The sequence below is a fragment of the Epinephelus fuscoguttatus genome, linkage group LG6, assembly GCF_011397635.1.
Source record: "Epinephelus fuscoguttatus linkage group LG6, E.fuscoguttatus.final_Chr_v1".
Taxonomy (NCBI): domain Eukaryota; kingdom Metazoa; phylum Chordata; class Actinopteri; order Perciformes; family Serranidae; genus Epinephelus; species Epinephelus fuscoguttatus.
This window is the reverse complement of record NC_064757.1, coordinates 21,858,363-21,879,640: the sequence shown is the minus strand read 5'-3', so window position 1 is coordinate 21,879,640 and position 21,278 is coordinate 21,858,363. Positions and strand designations below refer to the sequence as shown.

General features: G+C 42.2%; 2 protein-coding genes across 5 annotated transcripts; one reads left to right on the top strand and one right to left on the bottom strand.

Moving 5' to 3' along the window:
• Window positions 1-1,615: 1,615 nt before the first annotated feature.
• LOC125890537 (neurofilament medium polypeptide-like) lies at window positions 1,616-6,224 on the bottom strand. The gene is made up of 4 exons (XM_049579217.1): window positions 5,458-6,224; window positions 3,820-4,019; window positions 3,583-3,707; window positions 1,616-3,485 (listed from the first exon to the last, which is right to left on the bottom strand). The coding sequence occupies exons 1-4, from the start codon at window positions 6,206-6,208 to the stop codon at window positions 2,276-2,278; spliced, it is 2,286 nt and encodes a 761-aa protein (XP_049435174.1). The 5' UTR covers window positions 6,209-6,224; the 3' UTR covers window positions 1,616-2,275.
• Window positions 6,225-9,762: 3,538 nt separating this feature from the next.
• Window positions 9,763-21,149, top strand: fancg (FA complementation group G). 4 transcript variants are annotated; one of them, XM_049579803.1, is made up of 14 exons: window positions 9,763-9,930; window positions 11,852-11,951; window positions 12,065-12,190; window positions 12,857-13,029; window positions 13,645-13,798; window positions 14,476-14,606; window positions 14,711-14,857; window positions 15,095-15,255; window positions 15,394-15,460; window positions 17,278-17,582; window positions 17,667-17,707; window positions 17,810-17,983; window positions 19,608-19,722; window positions 20,593-20,839. In XM_049579803.1, the coding sequence occupies exons 1-14, from the start codon at window positions 9,862-9,864 to the stop codon at window positions 20,687-20,689; spliced, it is 1,860 nt and encodes a 619-aa protein (XP_049435760.1). In that variant the 5' UTR covers window positions 9,763-9,861; the 3' UTR covers window positions 20,690-20,839. The 4 variants fall into 4 exon arrangements, 3 of the variants coding, with proteins under 3 accessions (XP_049435760.1, XP_049435759.1, XP_049435758.1); XR_007449592.1 differs by lacking the exon at window positions 20,593-20,839 and having other exon boundaries at window positions 17,810-19,068; window positions 19,608-19,696; XM_049579802.1 differs by lacking the exon at window positions 19,608-19,722 and having other exon boundaries at window positions 11,855-11,951; window positions 20,593-21,149.
• Window positions 21,150-21,278: the final 129 nt, after the last annotated feature.

Sequence of the window (21,278 nt, the reverse complement as noted above, 5' to 3'; positions counted from 1 at the left end):
GTGTATCTGGTCTATTTAAGGCTCAGTTGCAGCCATGCTTTGTTGTGCTCTCCAAATTTCCCTGTTTCATCCCTCTGCCTTTCTCTCCACCCTCACCTCTCTGTGCTGCTCTATTTATAGGCCTGTCTGCGCTAGCTGATTACTATGCCATTGTGGTTCAGAGCTACAGCGAGCTGAGTCATTTCCTCAGAGAATCACGTCCACAGAATATGATATTTGGTGTATTTTACATTCAGAGCTTAGCCTTTGACCTTTCATTTATCACTCTGGAAGCTTTAATTGATGAAGAACAGGTTATTATTCAGGATACTGATGCCAGTTCTGTCAAGGCTTACTGTCATTTGATGGTTAGCTTGCAGCAGTCTGCAGAAGTGTTTGACAAAATATCACTCTTAATTCCTTGCATATTGTAGTGCAGAATTTAACTGAATCCAGACATTAATGCGTCATAGGTTTATGGATGCATGTAATTAGAAGAAGATGTGGACACTGGTATTGACTTATTTAATACGTGCGTGTGGAATTTCAACAGAGAAAAATGTATTGGAAACAAGGAGTTTTTAAGTCATACGTGCACCTAAATCTTGCTTTTTTTAAATAAACTATTCAGGGTCAGGTTTACTTCTATGAAAAGATTTTTAAACATTTGATTCTTTAGGGATAAAATAAATTCTTGTAATTTGAAAAATTATCAGAAAGTGCACAAACAAAATGGAACCAGATGGTTTGTATTTGACTCCTCAAGCATTTTGTTCCCAGAGACCTGCTGAGAGTCAGATGTATTTCAGGAAAACAAGTTCACAAAGTATGACAGTGAAATTAAAAGTGGCATCCAGATGCAATGACGAGAAAAAAAGGCATTTGCACCATCCACCTGTTGTGTTCTATGACGTGATTGCTGATCCCATTATTACAAAGCCATCATTCAGATGCAAAGAGATTGGATGTGAAGGGAACACTAAAATCGTGCCAGAAGAGAAATTCTTCCAATGTCAGCCAAAGTCCAATGTCAGAAATGTATCCACAAAGAAAAAGACCAGTAGCTATAGTCACTAGCTGCTGCACTCAGTGAATCCTATTAAAAGTGTAGCCACACCTCTCTGTGGACGATTATAGAAATGTATGAATAGCTGGAGTACTACTAATTTGTATTTCCTCATACATTATGTGTGGATTCAGAGGTGAAGGCGTGTTCTGTGTTCATCTTAAACCTACTCCTACTCCCTATGACATCACTGATTTTTAGGGTCATAATGAGTCAGCTGTAATGAATTATAAAACCACTGCATCCTTGTGTGAACTTTCCTCTTTGCAGTGAGGCACAGCCGAGAAATAAAAGGCAGAAATCTGAGTGTTGCGTGCGAGCGAGCAGCACCGCTCCTGATTAATACATGAGCATGGTCTCTGGAATGTGAGGAAGGGTGCAGTGGCTGCTTTGGGTGGGTACAGCTCCCCCCCTCCTTAGCCGCAATGCAGTGCAGTTACTCGCAGCGTTTACCTTCCAGGCCTCACACCTTGTATGATTACTCATGACACCTCTCCTTCATACATTTTCACTCGAGGTCGACATGCTATTGATTTTTTCAGCAGTGTAAACACATTAAGAAATCTCCCAAGTCTTTTTTGTGTTTGATTTTTTTTTTCATCCTTTATTTATCTGTTTCGTATTGCATATTCTCAGCAGTTAATACATAACACATAGTCATCATTGCAGACCAGAAGAGTGAGACGCTACAGCTCGTCTTTCAGGAGAAGCTGCGTTATGGTCCACAACAAGCAAAAATTCAAGTAACTTTCTTCTATCTGTAAATATAATATAGACATTTGTATCTCCTTAAATATACTTTTTTTATATATTCAATATCTGTCACAATCTTTAGCTTGACATTGTTTTGACATCTCTACCCTTGAAGGCTCGTGTAGGTACAGCAGGCCCCTGCGGTCCCCGTCAGCGGGATTCGGTTTTAATGCACTTGTTATTTATTAAGGGCAGTTGTCACATTCAGATAAAGAGTTTAAAGCATTCTGCATTCACTACAGTCATACATCAGAAGCATCAGGGGTGTGTAATGGCCATACTTAGGGAGCAGGGGGTTATTTGCTACAGAAAACACTATTGCTTACATACCATCACCTGCTTTGCTTTGGACATTAAAGCGCCCATCTGAACTGCTGGGTGCATCCAGCCTCTTTTCTCCTGCTCTTTACTCTCCCTTCCTCATTGTTCTTTGGCATCTCCTCCTCTCCTCGTGCCTTGAATCACAGCGCGTCACTCTTACTTCTTGGCCTTCTCCTCCTGCTTGCTCTCCTTTGACTCTGTGCCAGAAGATTTCTCCGCTTTCCCTCCCTCCTTCACCTCCTTACTCTCTTCTTTACTGGTTTCCTTTTTCGCCTCTGGCTTCTTCTCATCTTTCTTGCTCTCTGTCTTCTCAGGTTCAGCTTTAGGTGCAGGCTTCTCCTCTGGCTTCTTCTCCTCCTTCTTGGCTTCTGTCTTCTCGGGCTCTGCTTTAGAGGCGGGCTTTGCCTCTGGCTCGGCCTTCTCTGATTTAGGAGCAGCGGGTTTCTCCTCCTTGGCGGGGGGAGCACTCTCTTTAGGCTCAGGCTTGGGGGCAGGCTTGTCCTCAGTAGGCTTGCTGGGAGCGGCAGGTTTAGAAGTGTCATCTGCCTTGCTGTCTTGCTTTGTATCAGCTTTGTCGGCCTTCTCTGGCTCCTTCTCCTTGGGCTTTTCCTTTGTCTCCTCCTTTACAGGTTCTTCCTTCTCCTTCTTCTCCTCCTTGACAGGCTGAGGCTTCTCCTCTTTTTTCTCCTCTTTAGGGGTGTCTTTGGTGGCGGCAGGCTCGGCCTTCTCTTTTTCCGGAGACTTTGGTTCTGGGGTCTTGGGGCGGGGAGATTTAGATTCAGGGGATTTGCTGGGTGGGGATTTTGACACAGGTGACTTTGACTCATCTCCTGCAGGGGATTTGACTGTGGGCGACTTAGCGGGTGATTTGGGCATTGGGGATTTGGGTGCTGGTGATTTAGATTCTGGTGATTTTTGTGGGGATTTAGATTCCGGTGATTTGACAGCGGGAGATTTGGGCTGAGGGGACGCAGCCTTTTCTGGAGATTTGGACTTCTCTTCCTCCTCACCTGCCTCCTCTTCCTCTCCCTTCTCCTCATCCTTTTCCTCCTCACCCTCTCCTTCCTCCCCCTTCTCTTCTTCTCCTTCTCCTTCCTCCTCCTTGTCTTCTCCTTCCTCGCCTCCTTCCTCCTCTTCTTTGGTTTCCTCACCTTCTTCTTCCTCTCCTTTCTCTCCCTCCTCTTCCTCCTCCACTGCCTCCTCTGTCACCTCTGTGACCTGGGTCTCATCTGTCTGTTCCTCCACGATGACTGTGTCGGAGATCTCCTCTCCTTTCACTTTCAAATGGGAAGAGATTCTGCTTTCCAGGTAAGAGTATGCACCTCCTCCTGAACCAAAGCGAGTCTCCTCTCCCTCCAGTAATTTCCTGTTTTAAAGACACACAGTCAGTGAAAAGGACAATAACTTTTGATATTTAGAAGTCAAAGAATCATTTAATTGTGTGGGTTTGAACCCTGACCAACCTATAAGCAGCAATCTCAATATCTAAAGCCATCTTCACGTTCAGCAGCTCCTGGTAGTCCTTCAGCTGGGTGGCCATCTCCCATTTGGTGGTTTTCAGTTCGTTGTCCAGCTGATTGATGGTCTCCTGCAAAATAAAAACACGTAGCCTCACAGTTAAATATTATACAAATGGCAATGTGTAATGAATGTGGTTTTCCCTGTGTGGTATAGGTGACATGTTTGTGTTGATTTCCTGCCTGTAGTGAGTTGAGGTCATCGTGGTGTCTGTCTTCACATTCCATACGCTGCCTCTCCAGCGACTCCTTGGTTCCCCGAAGAGTCTCGAGCTCAATAGTGCGGCTCTGGAGCTGACGACGGTACTCTGAGATCTCCTCCTGGCTTCCACGGATTGCATCCTGGTTGGAACGAGCAGCTTCGGACAGACGCTCCATACGCACTGCAGAAATTGCATACAAAAAAATGCATTCAGAAATCATATTTGCTGTGTCATACCACTGACTGGCTTATATCCAAAAACAGTTTGACATGACCTTTTGAAATTCAGCATTCTTATTTACTCCACAGGCATGCATTGTTTGTTTTTTTTTTTATCTTGGTCCGGAGACATTTGACCTGTCCTTAGAGACGCTCTGCTGGGAGCCTGAGTAACCTTGACACTGTCCATCTGTCAGTCAGTAGTCTGACTCAGCTACCTCCCTCCACCAAGGATGAATGAGCCACACTGCTGCAGTCAGCTGGACACCACACAGCGAAGGTCATTCTGTTTGCATCTTTCACTGCTTATATCAAGTCAGCATGTATGTACAGCACGGCTCAATCTATAGATCATCAAGTTCAGTAACGTGCAGTTTAGATAAAACCCTCCTTGGCCTTTAAAGTTGTCGATTGTGTATTTGCACAGCACCATAAAGGTCAGTGTTGTTTGCATCCGATGTTGCACCTACTTGCAGTATAATTAAGAGGACTGTATGATCTATCCATCATATCTAGCTACATGTAGCCTATAGCTGACATCCAGGTCCTTGGTGAGTCACGAGTCACGACATCAGAACGAGGACTGCAAGAGTGATGAAGCATTATCTGGACTGTCTGCCATCCACAAACAGTGACCTTGAAACAATAATTCTATTTGTAGAGGTCCAGGTTCAGGGTAGGAGACACAGACAGCGCACATGGGGCAAATGCAAGAACACACCCACTGTTACTCACGGTGAGAGTGCAAATGAATCATAATAGTCTCTATGTGCCATCTCACTCCTGCAGTGCCTCCCTTAAGTAAAAATGATCATTCTGCGGCAGCGATGCACCCGCAGAAAGACGCACCATTTAAACCGGAGGTCATATTTTTCAAGTCTGTCTGCATTATATATTCATGATATCTGCATTAACTCACTTAATTTGCCTGTAATCGGTTACTTATCGTCCTTTGTTTAGTTGAAGTTTGCGATCTGGCAGGCTGGTGGGTATTTTTTTGTATATAGACCATTGTCTGTTTTAATGTGGTACGCTTTGGACCTCCCTCTGTGCGTCCTCAATAAAGTCATTATTAAATTATCAAGGCAGGATCTGTTAATATGCAGATTCATAAGGCAGCATGCTTAATAGTTCCAGTGCTGATGGTCGTATTAAAAAGTAGACGACTCCTGCGATCCTCGAGCACATTCACCTTAAATAACCTTATGCATTACAACAAGGCTACAATTGATCTACAGGCTGATTCAAAGGCTGATTGCAGGGATGTGACTTTAGGTTTCAGCACCACGGACAGAGACCAGCCACTATGCTGCACACTGAGAAGCGCGCGCCAAAGTTTATCTGATTTAAAAACTCAGATCAGGTCATTTTTAAATCTTTCTTATTTTGACCCAACTCACCTTTGAACCATTCCTCTGCGTGCGTTGAGCACTTGGATGCGTGACCATCCAGCTGCGCGCGGATCTCTCGCAGTGCGCCGGTGACGTCCGCCTTGAGCGTGTCTCTCATGTCAAAGCTCACCTGGGCACCGTGAATCTGCTCGAGGAGCTCCGCGACTTCTTCCTCGTGGTTCTTCTTCAGGAAGGCGGCCTCCTCCTCCAGGGCGCGGAGCTTCTTGTCCAGCTCCATCCGCGCCATCCTGCACTCCTCTACATACTTTTTCATAGTGCGCGCAGCAGCCTCCAGCTCTTCCCGGTTCCGCGCCTCGTCTTCCAGCCTGACCCGCAGGTGCTGGATGTCCTCCTCCAGGTGCTCATGCTCCAGAGCTGCACGGGCCTTCTCCCCGGTCAGCTGCTGCAGGAGACCCCTCAGGTCGCCCAGCTCTCTTTCGTAGTGCTCCCCAACGGAGGCGCGCCCGGCCTGGCTCTGCCGCAGCGCTGCCGCTTCCGCCTCCAAGTTGCGGTTGTGCATCTCCAAGTTGCGCACCTTGTCGATGTAACCGGCGAACCTGTCGTTCAGGGTCTGCAGAATCTCCTTTTCGTTCCTCCGCGTCATGTCGCCGTTGAAGGTTTCCAAGCTGTCCACGGAGGATGGCTGGCTGTAGGTGAAGCGGCGGCGCTGGGAGTGAAAGCCGCTGGAGGACACGGACGCAGGCCGAGCCTTGCGGTACGAGGTCGGGCCGAAGAGGTGGTGCTCTACCGTGAAACTCATGTTGGCTGAGCCGGATGAGAACTGACTGCAGCAGGAGGGGGGGCGCTGGCCTTATATAGGAGGGAGGGAAAACTCACTAGTCAGCATCAGGACACACACATTTAAAGAGATATCTGTTCTTCAGACAAGTACTGCCTGCGCAGGAATATTCACCATGTGTAGCACCTTGTAGATGAGTTGTATTTTTACTGAAGGTGTTAATAGGGTGTAATTTATATAAAAACAACAAATCTAAAAAACAATATTGGTTTAATGGCGTGTGAAGTGTTTTTAAGCAGCACTGTCCACTATCTTAAGATATTTAATGCATAGTAACATTTTGGGAAAATGTAGCCAGTGTGTTAAATGATTTGGACATGAGTAATTTTAGGCCTGCTCGCATTTGGCATGACTTTATATAGCCATGTCTGATAAATTCTTAATTTTGCCAGATTTTACACATTTGAAGACATATTCATTTTTTTGCTGTGGCAAAAGTCTGTGAACTGATTGTGTCGGTGTGCAGTGTGTTCTGCTGATGCTCTCTGTAGCTGTACTGCTGCAGTGTGAGTTTGCAGATCCACGCAACTCCCCTGAGACTCAACTCAACTGCTGGGCCATTGACAGACTCTCTCTCTCTGTCTCTCTCTCTCTCTTACTACATGCAAACACAAAAAGGTTTGCCTCTCTATCCCCTTATAGTTATCCACATGTTACTTTTCATCTCTTAGTTTCTGCTTCTTTTTGTCGCTGAGGAGTTAATAGTCTCCAGATGTGCACATGTGGTTGCAGTCCAAATATGACATGTGACAACACTGACATATTAAAACCATAAACAGCAGCAGCACCATGCACATGAGGATGTGCACTGAGCTACGATGATACAGCACTCAGACAAAAACTGAGCTGCCTCTGCTGATCCAAAGGGATGCTCTGAGAGGAGGACAGTTCTGAGGAGCACGTACAGCACCTATTGATTTCTCAAACTCAGGGTGAGTGGGTTTACACTGCATGCCATAAAGGAGAAGGCAGAGCTGTGCCTTTTCCCTTGAGATGTATGCTGAAGAAAAGATGGTTCAGCACACATTCATTTCTCTGTATCAGCCATTCTTGGTCCCTGTGAACATGTGTGTGTTGTCAGCTCAATGACACCCAGAGGACTGCGTGACACCCAAGCCCTCAGTCAGTCCTCCAGCAATCATGTCTTTTTATGGTCCTTAAATCTTATTTTCAGAGGCTAAAAACAAATTAGTTTGCAATCTTTTCTTCTAGAATATTGGAACATGTTTGCATTTCTGAAACACATAGTCACAGCGTGTTCAGCACCATAGCTCACATGTTCAGGGGGCCGAGGGCCACCCAGGACAGAGATAACATGCATCACATCCCCTCCCTCCACTAGATTTATGTTTTATAGATGAGGACAATAGAGCAGAGTAAGCAGAATGCAGTTGTGATGTTATGAGGATCTCATGTTCAATATAGCTAATATTCCCCAATTACCTTGTTATTTGAACCAACTGCAAGCAGCTGAAGTCTACAGAAAAAGACTTTCTACCAGCCATGACAACACTGCGACAGCTGGTATTGTTTTCCGTTTGTGAGTCTGCGGAGTGTGAGGTCCTGGAGACACACATTGTAGTGGGAACCACCACAGAAGCTGTTTGAAGTATTCTGCCAGGTGTCTAAAGTGTATGTCTGTTGTCTGTGGACAGATTTTGTCAGCGCAATAGCATCACAACTGTGCAACACGCAGTCATCAAACTTTACGGGTGTTTAGTTGTGATCAAAATGATGGCCATGTTCTTAGATGGGTGTTGTCTGAGCAAGGAGGCTTGAAGTAAGTGGTATAAGAAGTAGGGAAGGTGCCATTGCTCCCATGCTTTATGCCCTGGGCCCATTAACTTTACAGTGTGTAGTTGAGATCACAGTAAAGGCCAAGTTCGGAGATGGGTGTGGTCAAAGGAAGGATGCTGGAGGTAGGGAGTAGGAATTAGGGAAGGGGTGATTGGCCCCTTCGCTTCTCTCCTAGTAAGTAGAAATATAAAGTAGATGATTGCTGTATTGTGGCTGCAGTGATCCTATCACAAGATGGTCTCTGATTCTCACTCTGTGTTAGAATATACTTGCTGAAAAATCATTACACATATTAGGGCGTAGGTTTTGTTTCATCATTTGGGAGGGACACATGAAGCAGGGACATTGGGGGTCCCCCGCCAGGAAATTTTGAGCATCAAAGACTTCATTTCCTGCATTCTGGTGAATCTTTCTGCACCAATGTGTGTCTTTTCTGCATTTATTTGTGGTGGAAAGTTATTTATTTTCATGAAAATCAAAGTCCTCCACTAGTTACTTTAACATCTTTATTAGGGGGCAATGTAAGCCTATGCAAACATGGACATACTTTGGGTTTAATCACCAGTGATAGTCGGTGACTATATTTGTAATCCGAACAGTGTTAAGCTACACTGGTGGGGAGCTGTTAAATCCAACCATACAGATTTAGTTGGTTTCTCAAATCTGCTTTTTAACGCTGCCATGGGTTGATTCGTCACACTGACATTCAATTACAAACCTTTTTAATGGAAGTTTGAAGTCTTGCCATGTGAATGACATTGGCAGAAGGACAGCAGGAAAAGGAGGTGGCAGGCTCCTGCCATATAATGACCTTGTCCTTGAAGGGATGGATGGAGACAGGAGACAGTGAGACAGAGGGAGATGGAAAATAGCAGGATCGATGCAGACGAAAATGTCACAAAAAAGTGTAACCCATCCTATAGGAGAAAAGAAGACAGGATGATCTGGAATGAAAGACATGTTTGTGTATGTTTGTGTGTGAATGCAGCTGCATGTGTGTGCATATATATGTTGTGGAGCAGTGGATATCAGGAGTTTCCCTTGTTTTTCCATGGTGATATATTTAGTGCTTTCTGTGATTTGAGACAATGAAAGAAAGGAGGAGCTGGGGGGGCTGTGATGGAGGCAGACAATGGTGGTTACAGACAACAGGGAACAAGATGATGCACTGATGGGGGGATGACAGAGGGATGAGAGGAGAGGAGAGTGGAACTGGGTGAGAAAAGAGGGAGTCACCTTGGGAGGGACAACTAGGAAAAATGGCTGTCCTGGCAGTCTCAAGGATGACTCAGCTGCAATACAATTACGGCCTTGGCTTGTGTTTACTTGCATTATACCTGTGTGTGTGTGTGTGTGTGTGTGTGTGTGTGTGTGTGTGTGCGCGCATGTGATTATGGGAGGATGCTTCTGTGGCCAATGCTAATTTTTTTAAGGAGTGGACAGAGAGTCAAACTGAATACATTAAGGCTCTGCACTTATGTTTGTGTCTGTAGGTTTATTTGAAGGGTTATAAAGTAATGACCAAATACAAAAAAACACGGAAGTTTCACAGTTTGATGGCTGTAAAAAATAAGCAAAATAATATCCTATAACTGAACTTTCCAGAACACAACTGAACTCAAAGGTTTATCACAGCACCACCCGCTGGACAGTTAGCATACTGTCGGTGTCACTTCCTGGTTTGCCCACAGGGGGCAGCACTGCAATGAACTCACTCATGTTTACTTCCGGTGTTAGCGCCCCTTTGACGAACGAGGGAAAGTTCAAACAAAGCAGCACTTACTTTTTTACAAAACAGTGTTTTAATATCTAGTGTAATGTATAAACCACTTTCTTTATTAGATAGATGGATCCAAGAAAACAACGTGCTGGTAAACAAATGGAAGGTAGGAAGTTAGCGGTTAAGTGTCTCGTCTTCCTAGCTGTTAACGTTAGCCTCTAACATGTTAGTTAACTAAATGCTAAAATGCTACGTTAATATTAGGTTTTGTAACGTTAAACCAGTTTATGCTTGAGACTCGATTAAGATTAATTCTTGCTAGCGTTAAATTTGTACTTCTGGTATCTACTAACAAAATACAGATCTTTTATGTGTTGTTTCCATAAACAGTGCTCGACTATTGTGTTTGAAGTAACATTATTTCAGCTAGACAGCAACATGTTTTATTATCACCACAGGTAGAGGAAGCATGCAGGTCTTTTAATGTCACTTGTGTAGTCACTAGTGTTGGGGAGTAACTAGTTACATGTAGTTAAGTTACACACTAAATGTAATTATAATCAATTACAGTTACTGAGGGAAAAACATAATTGAATTACAGTTACTAATCAAAATGTTGCTTATTACAAAGGCACGTATTTTTTCTAATATGGAGGTGGACTCCAGTACATAAAGAAAAATTAACAAATAAGTGTAGAAAGAAAGAGAAGAAAACAAACTCACAAACAAAAAATGTCACACATATGTCGTCATACATCACTCCACAGGGTCACACAATCACAGAGTAAGTTCATAATTATGTAGGCTTATCTTCCATTTTAATATAAGTCCATAATGGGTCCCAAAGGAGATACTCATTTCTCCTGATCGCCATTTATTCTACTGAGCATACATTCATAAGATGCTATTTCCACCATTGCATTAACCCATTCTTTCAATTGCGGGCCCTTTATTGTCTTTCAGTGTCTTAGAATAACTCAACACTTATTAGACCCACAATTATAACAGAAAATGCACACTTGGATATGTTTGGTATTTGCGACTGAACTCCTGTCTACACTCTGGGCTTAAAGGGATTTTCCGAACTAAACCAACAACTTACAATTTCTAATACTCTAATACAGAGTGGTCTAATGAAACCTTGATTTGCCTGTCTTGGGGTAAGACATGACAGTGTATGCTGGTGCTTCAGCAGCTTAAGCAGTCATTCACTTGGCTCTAGCAGCGTTTAGAGACGAATCCAAGTGCAGGGTCTGACAAAGCCATGTTTATACCTTTAAGGAGTGAGAGGAACCTCACAGTACAACTATTTTTTTTAATACAAAGTCTAGTCTTTTAACCACTATATTCAACAAGTTTTAATTTAGTTGCAGCACTAGTTTGAAAAAGAAATGCAAATAAAAGCAAACTTTTCGTCCTCTGTTGAAAACAGGAAACATTGATTATTTGATTGAGGACAGGGTCAGCAACAGCAAAAGTATATCAAAACATCCGTTCACAAACTTTCACACAACTCATGCAGTATAATCTAAGTCACCTCCCAAACACATGACATGCAGCAAAGGGCCACAGGCTGGAGTCGAACCTGGGCCGCTGCAGCAACAGCCTTGTACATGGGGCGCCTGCTCTACCACTAAACCACTGGCGCCCCCATAAATGAGACTTGATAAAATGTGTTCCTAAATGTGGTCCAGAATCGATCAATAGATCAGTATGTCAGCTGTTTTCCGTGGAGGGATGCAAGAAAAATTCTGCATGAATTCAGGGTAACACAGAATCACTAATTGATTTACAAGCTGTCATTTTGTAGGTGAAGTACTCCTTTAATGTAGACGGTTGGGCATCTGGATCCACTTTGTAAAACTCATCATTATGTTTTGTATGAAAAATCTCTTGAAAGATAACTCATTACTATATCTTACAGAAGTCAGGAAGTAAAAAGTACCATACTCTCCTTCAAATTATAGTATAGTATTAATGTGAAGTAGCATAAGATGTAAATACTCAAGTTAAGTATGAGTGCCTATAAATTATACATATGTGCAGTGCCTGTATTTACTTTCCTGTTTGCTTTCACTTTGTTTCAGCAGCAAGAAAGAGGAGGAGATGCCTCGAGCCGAGACCAGAGCCAGGCCCATCTGAGATTGTGTTCCTCTGAGTTTCACAAACTTTTAATGAAAATCCAAGGTGCTCCGTCTCCTTCATAATACAAAGGCCTAATATGTTAAGCTGGAAACCTCAGCTGTTATCTTTATGTCTTCTGTCTCCCTCCTTTCCTTCCCCATGCCCTTCTTCTGCAGGTGTCCCTCCTCTTGCAGATCACACACAGTTGGAGCTGACAGTGGTGTACAATGCCTGTGTGTGTTCTGTAGCTCAGTCTCACTTCTCAGAGGCTGAGCTGTTGCTCACACGAGCCACAGAGAGAGGTAGGCCTGTGCTGTAAAAAATTTGGAGCTTCTGTTGACGTTTATGAATAAAGCTTTAGATGTCTGCCACCATGTTTTATGATGACGTCACCAAAGAATTTTATCTATATTCTCAAGCAGTTTCCTCAAATTGAATAAAGCGATTAATTAAATGAATTAATGTAGTTCAAGGTGCTGCTAGACCGCCCCCGTTAAGACGTGTGTTCCTCCCTTTGTGTGTGGCAAGTGGGAGAGCAAACTTCTTTTTTTTTTTTTTTTTTACCACAAATGTTGTGTATTTTTTAAGGGCTAAATGGCAATAACTATAGATTGACGCAGATTATTTCAAAAGATTAAAAACATGTTGTGAATTTTGGAAACAATTACATCTGTCTTTTTCCAATAAATTTTGACCTTTGGACTTTACAGCCCTCTGGAGTAATTGGAAATGTTTTGATCACATGAGTTGAAAACAATCCTACACAGCCATCACTGGAATCTAATTCTACAAATAGTATAATGCTAATGATATTAGTTAAGCCTGATGCAGACATACAGGGTTTAACAGAATAAGTAGACTGAAGAAGAATGAAGCTCCACACTATTTGTTACAGCCCTAAAGCCCATACCACTAATGCTACTTATCCGTGTCTCTTGACTTTAACAGCCTGCTCTTGCCCCTTACAGTTCTCCAGATGTCAGGAGTTGACTTTGTTGCTTCAGACCCTTCTGTGTTTTGGAGAACAGTTCTCAAATCAGTGGGAAACACCGCTTTGAATCGCTTTGTACTGTACCTCCTCTGTCTGCAGTGGGCAATTTGGCTTTCAACTTGTCAGCTGAAAACTATACAGGTTTTTCAGGTAAGATCCTGTTTTTAAGCTGTGTTCCCACCTCGCTTGGTTGGTGTAGTTTAAGGAACTCTGCTCCATCTCCCCTTTTAGTCTAGTTTGCTTAGACTAATTAGGTGGATGTCATTAAGCCTCTGGTGTGTATGGGGACCAAACCACTACACTGAGTCCTCCTAAAGCAATGGGTCTCAGTTAGCGTCCAAGAGACAAAACCATGTGTGATGTAACCAAGGCTATGTGATTTAGAAATGTGCCATATATATATCTATTAATTTTAAAGCTTACCTGCTCATTATGCTGGTTTTGAGGTTATGTTGTCTCCTTCCTCTTCATCTCATGGCCCTCTATAATTGTTGAATTTGTACTTTTGTCCCAAAGAGAAATTAAATATGATGTTTGTTTGCTTGTTTGAAGAGAAGAAATAAATAAATAAAAGCTTTCTTCAAGATAATTCAAGTGCAGTTTCCCCCACTCTCTTCTTTTTTAATTACATGTCACTGGAATTATATCTTTTATAATCCCTGTTTCTGCCAGCAAAAACAAATATTTGCCAGCATGCTACAGCATCCAGTCCCGAACTGTGGGGGATACTGTAAAACTATACTGTATTTTTTTCCTGTAATGCAGGATGAGCTGTTCTCTGTGTTTGAGAGACTCTCTGCTGGAGTTCCTGATGATGGGAAGAGCGAGCCAAATGGAAAGTCCTCTGATTTTCCACGGCTGGTGATGGACCCAAGAATTCTTATTGAATTATTGCAGATCTGCACTTTGATTGCCCAAGGTCAGCAACCCTCAGGTTTTTGGTTAATGCATATTAAAGGACCAAATACAGTTTGTTGTAACCAGAGTGTTGAATCTTAAGCGTTGAATATATTTATGTTTTTTTTAATTTCTAAATATATATTTCACCTCGGTATAATCTGTATACTTTTTTGCAAAGGTACAACCAAAACAGTAGATGGGCAGAGAAACTCAGTAGTAGTACAAGCAAAACGTTATCTGAATGCAAAGTGATGTGTTGGGGTTTATATTTTGTGATTTGTTAGTGTTTGTGTTTGTGTTAGTGTTACAGTAGAGCGGCGTATTAAGGAGAAAATCGGATATAATATTTTAGACCAAATATTTCAATGTTGATAGTGCAGCGTTATTGTAGGGTTGACTATTGGTGCTTTTACAAAACATCTACACAATGAGAATTTTGATATATAATCATAAGTAATGTGGATATAATAACTATGTGTGTAAAGGCAAATAATAGAACAGTCTGGTAAGTTCAGAAAATTGTATCACTTTACTGCAATGCAGCCTCTAAAACCAGGAAAAGACAACACTTACAATATGATATCCAAGATGATATCTGGCTTCATATCACAGTGTCAATATAATATCAATACACTGCCCTTGTGTCTGTAGTACTGAGTAATTAATCCTGTGTTTTGCTCTCCATATTTCATGAAGGTGCAGAAAGCTTGAGTGAGGGCCGGAGTTCAGAGGCGTTGTCTGGTCTGCAGACAGCTTCCTCCCTGCCTGCTCCCAGAACTCTAGTAGCGTACACACACCTCCTCTCAGGCCTTTGCCTCGCCCATATGGTACACATGCAGCCAGAATCCACACATACAAATGAAAAATGGGCATAACAGGTTTGAGCATTTGTATGCAGTGAGTGTGTGTGTGTGTTTGGATTTGTCTCCAGAGCCGCCCTCAGATGGCGTTGCAGTGTTACAGGAAAGCACTGGAGACAGACTCCCGGTGTGTGTGTGCTCTGTACCAGAGCATGCTCATCTACAGACAGCTTGGCAACACACAGGCTGAGATACAAGCTCTTCATTTGCTGCACTCAGTGAGTAGCTCAAGTTATAAATACAAGCAAAAAAAACCAAATGCCTATAAAATGTTTCTAAATGTTTGTCTTGTAGTACTAGATGAATTATTTGTATTGTTAAAAAATATTTTCTGCTTTTGTCTTAGTAGAGTAGCACCTTAGCAGGTGAGCCAGACAGTTTATTTGGGGCACTGACACATATTCCTGGAGGTGTAGGCCTGCATACTGAAACATGAAGCCTCTCGTGTCCCACAGACTTTGATGTTGCCCTCTGCCACAGAGCCTGCTCCGGCTGGTGCTCATCTCCTCTCTCCGTCCCTACTGCTGCACAGCCAATCACTGAGCAGCCTGCTCTCAGTTCCCTCTGCCCTCTCTGTCCTTCACAGCCTAGCCTTGAAGTGTGTGCTCCATGGCAGGTGAGAAGACCAGTGAAGAGTCTCTGTTATTGTCTTTTACTGGCACCTAACAACAGCTAAAAACCAGAAAATGTAGATGGAGATTTGTATAGTAGATGCACTGTAGTTGTTAAATGGGTCTTGTTGCTGTTCTTTCAGGGTGTCAGAGGGTGTAGAATATTATTTGGACCTGCTGGCTGCTCTTCACTCAGAAGATCAACATGGAGTAAGACTGAAAATACTGACAGACACCCAAGATAATTTAAGAAACAGCTTTGGATATGTTTTTGTGCATGCTGTGAGCTTATACAGTGCCCTCCAAAAGTATTGGAACAGTGAGGCCAATTCCTTTATTTTTGTTGTAGACTGAAAATATGTGGGTTTGACATCAAAAGATGAATATGGGACAAGAGATCAACATTTCAGCTTTTATTTCCAGGTATTTACATCTGGATCTGATACACAACTTAGAAGATAGCACCTTTTGTTTGAACCCACCCATTTTTCATGAGAGCGAAAGTATTGGAACGTGTCACTGACAGGTGTGTTTTGTTGCCCAGGTGTCTCCCAATTACATTGATTATTCAAACAATAAATAGCACTGAATGTCTGAGCTCAGTTTCAGATTGGGTACGATATATTTTGCCTGTGCAGACTGCATTTAGAGGTGGAACCAACATGAAAACCAGAGAGCTGTCTATGGGTGAAAAAGAAGCAATTGTGAATCTGAGAGAAGATGGACAATCAATCAGAGCCATTGTACAAACATTGGCCATAGCCAGTACAACCATTTGGAATGTCCTGAAGAAGAAAGAAACCACTGGTGTACTAAGCAACAGACGTCGAACAGGTGGACCAAGGAAAACAGCAGCAGTTGATGACAGAAACATTGTGAGAGCTGTAAAGAAAGACCCTAAAACAACTGTTAGTGACATCAGCAACAACCTCCAGAGGGCAGGAGTGAAGGTATCACAATCTACTGTTCGCAGAAGACTTCATGAACAAAAGTACAGAGGCTACACCAGAAGATGCAAACCACTCATTAGCAAGAAGAATAGGAAGGCCAGGCTGGAATTTGCCAAAAGGTACAGAGATTAGCCTCAAAAATTCTGGGAAAAAGTTTTATGGACTGATGAGACAAAGATGAACTTTTTCCAAAGTTTGGAGAAAGAAAGGATCTGCTCATGATCCCAAACATACAAGCTCATCTGTCAAACACGATGGAGGTAATGTCATGGCTTGGGCTTGCATGGCTTCTTCTGGGACGGGCTCTTTCATCTTCATTGATGATGTAACACATGATGGCAGCAGCAAAATGAACTCAGAAGTCTACAGAAACATTTTGTCTGCTAATTTAAAGAAAGATGCAACCAAACTGATTGGGAGATCCTTCATCATGCAGCAAGATAACAACCCAAAACACACTGCCAAAACAACAAAGGAGTTCATCAGGGGCAAGAAGTGGAAGGTTTTAGACTGGCCAAGTCAGTCTCCAGACTTAAACCCAATAGAGCATGCATTTTACCTGCTGAAGAGGAGACTGAAAGGAGTAACCCCCCAAAACAAACAACAACTGAAAGAGACTGCGGTGAAAGCCTGGAAAAGCATCACAAAAGAAGAATGCAAAAGTTTGGTAATGTCAGTGGGTCACAGGCTTGATGCAGTTATTGAAAGCAAAGGATTTGCAACTAAATATTAAGTCTCATTCACTTTAATCTATTTTAAGTTTATATGTTCCAATACTTTTGCTCACCTAAAAATTTTGTGTTCCATTACAAATAATACTGTCTTCTAAGTTGTGTATCAGATCCAGATGTAAATACCTGGAAATAAAAGCTGAAATGTTGATCTCTTGTCCCATATTCATCTTTTGATGTCAAACCCAAATGTTTTCAGTCTACAACAAAAGTAAACGAATTGGACTCACTGTTCCAATACTTTTGGAGGGCACTGTATGTGAGAAGTCATAATGTATTTTCCTCAATGAAGGATACTCTCTTAACATGTTAATTGACATCTGTTTGCTGTTTGTCTCCATCTCAGATGCATGCTGAGGGCCCTCCCCTCCCAAGGTTGCCCGAGCTTTACCTGCAGGCTGGCGCTGCTTTGCTCATGGCCCAGCGGCCAGCTGATTGCATGGCACTGTGTGATGAAGTCATCACTACAACACTGGACCTGCTGCCAGAGAAGCTGGTGTTGGAAGAGCCAGAAGAAAAGTGTGAGGCTCTGTGTGCAGAGGGTGAGGATAAGGTGGCGACGGTGCTCTGGGCGGGGGCTGCCTACATGCTCCAGGGTCACTGTCACGCTCACCTGAAGGACTGGAAACAAGCTGTGACTCACTACACAAGGCATGTGAGATGAAATTGGCTTCACTTCTGTCATCAGGTTTGGGGATTATAAATTAACACTTAAGACTGTACTCTGCATTACAGATGTGTGAACCTGCTGGGGAAAGTGTGCTTTAAAAAGAGAGGTGAGTACTTTTCTGACTCTTTGACATTTTGGAGAGAAACTGTCCTTTTTACACACCCAACAGGTACTTTTACATTTTATATTGTTGATTGGTCCATGACAGATTTCCAACCACAGATTCCCGCTGCAGATATGGTTGGCAAGCAGGGGATAGATCTGTGTGTCCTGCAGAGGCTGAAGGGGCTCTCACTAGCTGGCAGGGGCATCAGCTTCATTCAGACAGACCAACTTAGAGAGGCACTGAGAGACCTCCAGCTCAGCATGCATGCATTCCCAGGTATACACACCACAGCTGTAACTTAAAGGGGACTTATTATGCTCTTCCTTATTGTCATGATTTCTTATACAGTTATCTGCCTCAGGCACACTACTACAAATGTTTACAATACATAGGCTACACTGCTACAGGCTACATGTAGCTCCACGCTAACATCAGGGAAACTTGCAATTATATTAATTAATTAATTTCTCCTCAATTTCAGACCATATTCCTGATGGAACATGTCATTGTAAAGATTTTTGTTTAGAAGCTGATATTGGTGTTTTTCACAGCAGACAGTGCCACAGTACTACATTACAGTCACTCTCCTGGCAATCTTGTAATCCAACATCTATCAGTCTGATGAGGATAAAGCCTCAGAGGGCAAGGGCCAATATTTCTGGAGCTCCAGTGTAACCCAACAATTAAAGACGGCAGAGACGGCATTAAGGACAGCACTCTATTTAAAATGGCCAGAGGACACTTAGGGCAAGACACCCTTCTTCATCATGTATTCTAGTGATTTTACAAACAATAAACAGAGGTAAAGTTAATCATAGGCGGCCGCAACCAGCAGAGCCAATACAACAAGAAGACCCTTGTGGGGGGAGGCGCAACCTTTCCTAGCACAGGGAGCTCTGTTGTAGCCAGCAGATATCCAGGCCAATACTTCCTTTTCCATGCATTGCTCATTGTTTAGTTTGATTAACAACTTGAGACAGGTCCAGAAAACATTTGGCAAATCTTTATAAAGAGATATCTGCATATAATTGCAGTAAAATTAGAAAAGAGTCAGCTTTTAACTGTCAGCTAATAGCTGATGGGTTCCAAGATTGCATTTCAGCCAATGTTTTCCACATTGTTTGATCATGTTCAAACGTGATTTGTCAATACTACTCGGACTACGAACAGAAACCAGTATGCTTCAGAAATCAGAATCTTGTACCATTGCCTACAGATTTGTCATACATATGCAGAATCTGTTTATAGAGATTATATTCCTGATTGCAATGATGATGCATAGACGCAAAGAGGTGGAAGACCCAGAAATACTGACCAAACAGAGCAGACTGGGCACAAAAATTGAGCATCTCTGACAGGGGGTGAGTACAGGTGTTCCAGCACAGACAGTATGAGGAAAATAAAGTGTTTTTGAAGTATGTAAACATGTTTTTGTAGAAAAAAAAACTTACAAGTATGAACCTGAGAATGAGTATAACAGGTTCCCTTTAATAATATATACAGCAAAGGTTGACACTGTTTCTGACACAGGAGTAACACCAAAGCACCACAGCATATGCACTTTAGGCCTGTAGTTTGAACTGCAATTATAATAGTGTTTGTACAATGTCTCAATGACAGTACAACAAAAGGGTCTGAATAAGAGTAAAACTCATTTTCCACAAATCCTCTCTGTTCTTTAATGAGGAGCAGATCGTTAATCGATGTGAAAACTAAACTTTAACATTGATCTTCATATCTTATATATGAGCTTTTCACACACAGCAGCTACAGTCCCATTCATGTGTGTGCCAAGAATTGTATCAGTTTGACACAAACGGATCATAGAACTGTGATGAATCTACTTGAGTTGTGTGGTCCTTTGTTAGAGCATGTAATCATGCTGTGTGTGCTGTCTCAGAGTGTGTGGGTGCAGGGCTCTGGTGTGGTGAGGTGCTGTGGAGGCTTGGCAGGCGACGGGAGGCCGCAGCTTGTTGGGAAAAGACCTGGAGCCTCCCCACACAAGTCTCAGAGGAGTAAGACACTGACATTCTTATATACGATGTCTTTGCTAAGTTCGTAGCAAAGACATCGTCTTATCGTATGTCATATCGTATGTTCACACTTCGTACTCAAATTCATCTTGAGTGCCCAGGTTACACATGTACAGCTTTAAATATATGTGACTATGCCCCCCCCCCTTTATGAGGTGGTGGAAACTTAAGTACAAATTCGAGGTACTTGTCCTTTACTTAGGCCTTTTATTTTCATCCCACTTTATACTTCTACTCCACTACATGTCAATTTTTACTTAACTACATTTATCTGACCACTTCAGTTACTAGTTACTTTGATGTTTAAATTTTTTGTACAAAAAACAGGAAGTTTATAAAATATGGATTCATTAGTTTAAAAATCAATCAGCCGATTGACAGAATATGAATTAAACATTTAAGTTTTGAATAATTTTGATTCTTTTGAGGGGTTTTTTTCTTTCTTTCTTTTTTTTATACATTTTTTTGCATCAGGTTTTTTTTTACTTTTCATACTTACTACTTTACTACTATAAAGTACATTTTCCTAATTATGCCTTCTTACTTTTACTTAACTTACACTTTCAATTAAAGACTTTTACTTGTAATAGAGTATTTTTCACCATGTGATGTTTGTACTTTTACTTCAGTTAAGGAGCTGTATACTTCCTCCACCACTGTTCTTATGCCACATATCGAGATTCAATGTGATAATGTTCTGATTCAGTGTATTAGGTATGAAAAAGATATTTTTCATAGAAAGTATTTAAGTCCCCAGTAGTTTATTCAGTCTCTTGTTACTTTAGGCAGAACACATTACATATGCTGTTTTGTTACTCTTCTTCCAACAGGTGTATCTGTTCTGTGTTGTAGGAGTCTTTCTGTGTACCTACAGGAACCCCAGTCTGGCCCTGTGTTGGACTCCACAGAGCTGCACCAGCGAATGCAGCAACTTGGTCCTTCTTTTTAGCCCAAAGAGACAAAAGAAGAATACCCTATCACTTACTGAACAGGATCAACTTTCTCTAGCCTGTGAACTGAAACCCATACAAACAACAAACACACATCTACTGGGTCTACAAAATAAAGAATCTTGAAAGGGCTTACAGTGTTTGAAAGTGAGAGCATGGTGTGGATGGTGAACCTGGCAGGTGGTCTATGCGTGAAATGAAGATTACCTGACAAACTGTTGTTTGGTCACTGAAGGTCTGAACTGGCTTTTAGGAAATAAAATGTGTACTTTGGCCACGCAAGCGTAATCAATACTGTTACTTTAAAGATATATTATGCTCTGATAAAGCACAATACATACCACTTTAAAAGACACACACTATAAACTGTTGCTACTGTAAAATGTCTATTTGTACAGATTTTTGTATGGATTGTATCTACAAATAAAACGCACAAATCAATGTACACTTTTATTTACACATTTGCGGCTGTTAACAAGAGTAAAAGACCAATTTTATGTTTGTACGATTCCTCAATAACAACGCGGTGGAAATCAATTGGATGACACAAGTTTGGTGACAGGCTTAAACGACCAATGAGAGGAAAGT